A 3,743-nucleotide genomic window follows, 5' to 3' on the forward strand; every position below is an offset into this window, starting at 1 on the left:
TAAATTTTGTTACTAATTCTTAAAAATAAATAAATAAAAAGTCAACTACAAAAATTTTTATTAGGCATTTGTAAATGAATTTTTGACATTTTTTAGAAAAAAAAATGTGACCAGACTATTTTCCCGACGAGACTTTAAATTTTTCCCGATGGGGGGGCTGGCCATGCCCGACGGGGGTGCTCCAGCCCCCCCTGACCCCCTACTGGCGCCGCCCTTGAGACTATGCAGAATTAGATGCACACAGCAGAAAATGTTACGGTCATTTATTCCACGATTTTTTCACAGAATGCACTTTTCAATCAAATCCGTGTAGTGAGAAGGATTTTACTTATTACCAAAGCCTCCAGTTTGGAAACTGTTACACTTTTAGAGGACAATCAAGCCAAAACAAGAGTGGAAACGAAATAGAACCAGCCAAAGAACTAGAAATGGAATTAAACATCGAGGAACAACAATATTTATCTGTAACTAAAGCTTCTGGTATACGTCTAGTTGTGCATAACCAAAATGAACTTCCACATCCAGAAGAAAATGGAATAAATGTGAGTCCTGAGTTCGAAACCGATGTAGCTGTAACTAGGGTTTCCCACAAGAGGTTACCCAAACCTTACAGAGATGGCTGTAGAGAGTATGATACTGAAAAAGATGATGCAATGGAAAAGAGTCAGTATGATTGTATGCTGTCGTGCATGCATCTTCATAGTTTATCCATGTGCTGTTGTGTTGATCCTCTTTTGCCGCATGAAGGTAAGCGGATTTGTGACTTAAAGAGTGAAATAGATATGAAGTGCTTACGTAGAATGTTAGACTCGTTGAGTGATAAGAACTCAATTTGCGAATGTCCACTGCCTTGCATTAGTACATTTTATGATTTACTAATTTCTTCATCTTTATTGCCATTGAATGTAAGCTATCGGAAAAGTCACCTTGGTCCACTAGAGCCAGAATGCACTTATGAATACGATGTGTGGAATATGAAGATTATTTTCGGTGACGGATCTGAACACAACGTCTCTTATTCAAATTATTCTCCAAATTTATATTATCGAAAAAGGAAAGATGCCTCTGCTACAAAATCTCGCATAAAATTGAAAATACATTATGCAACGCTTGATCACACCATTTATTCGCAGAAAGCTACTTTTTCGGAATTTGAATTTTTCGCACACGTTGGCGGCAATCTCAATTTATGGTTAGGATTGTCAATTGCAACAATTTTTGAATTAGTTGGAAACGTTTGCGCATCTGCTTTTTATTATATCAGTAAATAATGTTTCGCATATTTTGATTGAGTCTTTGAATGTAACCACAAATCATCTTATTGGTTATTGAAAATAATTCTTAATGAGATATAATACGACCTCTGACTACCAGTCGAATAAAAATATATCTAGCTTTAAAAAATAAACAAATGAAAAATGTTTTGCCGATTTATTAGAATAAACACAAATTTTACCAGAGAAAGTGCTTTTTTACTCACCTTTTGCACTAGGGTGGTCTTTTTTCCAACAGATTTAGAGAAAATGGATATTGCGATACACGATATTCGTAATATGTGGTAAATAAGAAAGTGTTTTGTAACTTAAATATTACATGTTAAAACGATTATTCTCTCTCTCTCTCTCTCTTTCTAATTAATCTGTTCAGTGGCTTTTTTGAAGAATCATAGTATAGTATACGAAAAAAAAAGAAAAAAAAAAATAACGAGCACTTATATCAAACTTTGCATTTTTCTGCGATTAACGTTAGGGTAATTGAAATCGAAACATATTCTTACAAATAATTTTTTATAATAGTATATTGTATGCTTATACTATCTAAAGTCCATTATTAACACTAAAGAGGTTTGAATAGTACAGTTATTTCTATCAAATGACAAATCCACCATTTCGCCAGTGCAAGCGATGAAGTTGACAGTAAAAATACAGTAAATTCAACTGTTTTTCGTTTTTTTCTTAAATTTCTCAAATTTTTTTATTTGAATAAATATAATAATACGTAAATAAATATATAAAATAGCTGAATTTACTCGTGCCATCTAAATTGACAAAATTGACAAAAACCAACAAATTTAAAATAACTGCAATAAATCTCATCAAAATATCATATACTTAATTTTTTTAATGTGTGTGCTAGAAATTTTATATTTCTCCTATAATATTTACTCTTCATTCTTTTCCCCCCCAACATTTATTCTGATTAACTGAAAAATTATGTTCCTTTTAACAATTAATTTCTTTAACTAATGTGAATTCCATTTTATAGGAATTTTTTATAACCATGAATTTTCAGCTTTTTTTTTTCTCTCGTTAATCTCTTAAATTAGTACAATAATCATAACGATCTCACTAATTTTATTTTATTTTATAACCGTCGTTGAACAGCCGACCCAATTTCATGGGTTTACGACTACTTACGTTCAACTCCGTAGCCTTGTAATTTTGAACCAATCCAGAAGACAAGGAAACTCCTGGATCAGTACCCCCAGAGGTATTGATTTGTTGTGGGAACATGGAGGACTTTGAGACTCGACAGATTTAACGTGCATCAGTCACCATTTACTACACGGGGAGTCTTCGGCCGGCGAGGATCGAACCCACGACCTCTTGGATATGGGCCCAGCGCCCTACCGACCAGGCTATCCCGGCCCTGATCTCACTAATTATATTTTATTTCTATTTTATAACCGGCGTTGAATAACCGACCCAATTCTGAGTTTACGACTACTATTGTTCAACTCCGAAGCCTCGCAATTTTGAACTCAACCCAGAAGACAATGGAATAACTGGGCATCAAGCATTGGGACAAACTAGCATTCACAGAGGACTTTTTGATAAGTACGTACCCACATTTGCGTTACATGGTGAGTAAAACTACAAAAACCTCTCACGATCTGCTTAGTGCTAAGGAGATTCCAACCTATGATCCTACCACTGAGGATATTTTACGTTAGCATTGCCACTGTGGTCGGTGCGAGCCGAGGGCAAAATTCTTTTTAATGAGCTACGGCTGGATTTCGCATCTGGGTCACTTCATTGGGAGGTGAACTCTCTATCCCCTGAGCCACCATGGCACTCTCACGTGTTATAAACAAGGTTGACTCTATTGACGAAAATAAACAATTTATGAATTTATTTTCAAGTGTCCGTGTCAAGTGTCAAGTGTCGCCTCCATTCATATAACTCAGGGCTCGTCTTATTTACATTCAGTAAGGCTTATTTAATTGACCGAAACTTTCGAAACCGAATACTCAAAAAGTATAGAATGTGGGGTAATAGTTTACAGCTTGTGGGGTAATCAAGTGCTCCTCTTACCATTTGGTTTTTTGAAAATATACCATTATAGATGAAAATAAACCAAAAATAAATCCCATAACTTTTAACAAAAATTTCGGTAATCCGACAGTAAAGTCATCGAAAGTAAACACAGCGACGAACATCATAGTAACCAGAAACGGGGTTTAACCAAAACTGAACGAAAATTATCAACAAACCAAGAATTTAATACTTTAAATGAATCCTAGCTACTTACGTGCGTCTTTTTTTCTTCTAAATTGAATTCCATTTCATTTTTGGTAACTCTAAAGATATAGTGGTACTTACGTATTAACGCAACCAGGCCAAAATTCGCATAAATCGCCAAATTTGGCGACCCTACTTAGGGCAACCCTACGTGTTATACGCGGTTTTTCGTAAACAAATTATTTTGCTTACTGGTTAGATTGAATGCCGTGAAATACTTTA

The 3,743-nt window shown here is 34.9% G+C and overlaps 1 protein-coding gene across 1 annotated transcript; it reads left to right on the top strand.

Moving 5' to 3' along the window:
- The first annotated feature begins 428 nt into the window (after positions 1-428).
- Positions 429-1,271, top strand: LOC122269274 (degenerin unc-8-like). The gene has a single exon (XM_043041513.2). It carries the CDS (start codon positions 429-431, stop codon positions 1,269-1,271), a length of 843 nt encoding a protein of 280 aa, XP_042897447.2.
- Positions 1,272-3,743: the final 2,472 nt, after the last annotated feature.

Source organism: Parasteatoda tepidariorum, chromosome 1 (assembly GCF_982258835.1).
Source record: "Parasteatoda tepidariorum strain Cologne lab strain chromosome 1, Ptep-v5.0, whole genome shotgun sequence".
Taxonomy (NCBI): domain Eukaryota; kingdom Metazoa; phylum Arthropoda; class Arachnida; order Araneae; family Theridiidae; genus Parasteatoda; species Parasteatoda tepidariorum.

Excerpts from the sequence above, each read along its gene's own strand:
- LOC122269274 (XM_043041513.2), top strand. The coding sequence starts at position 429 with ATGGAATTAAACATCGAGGAACAACAATATTTATCTGTAACTAAAGCT.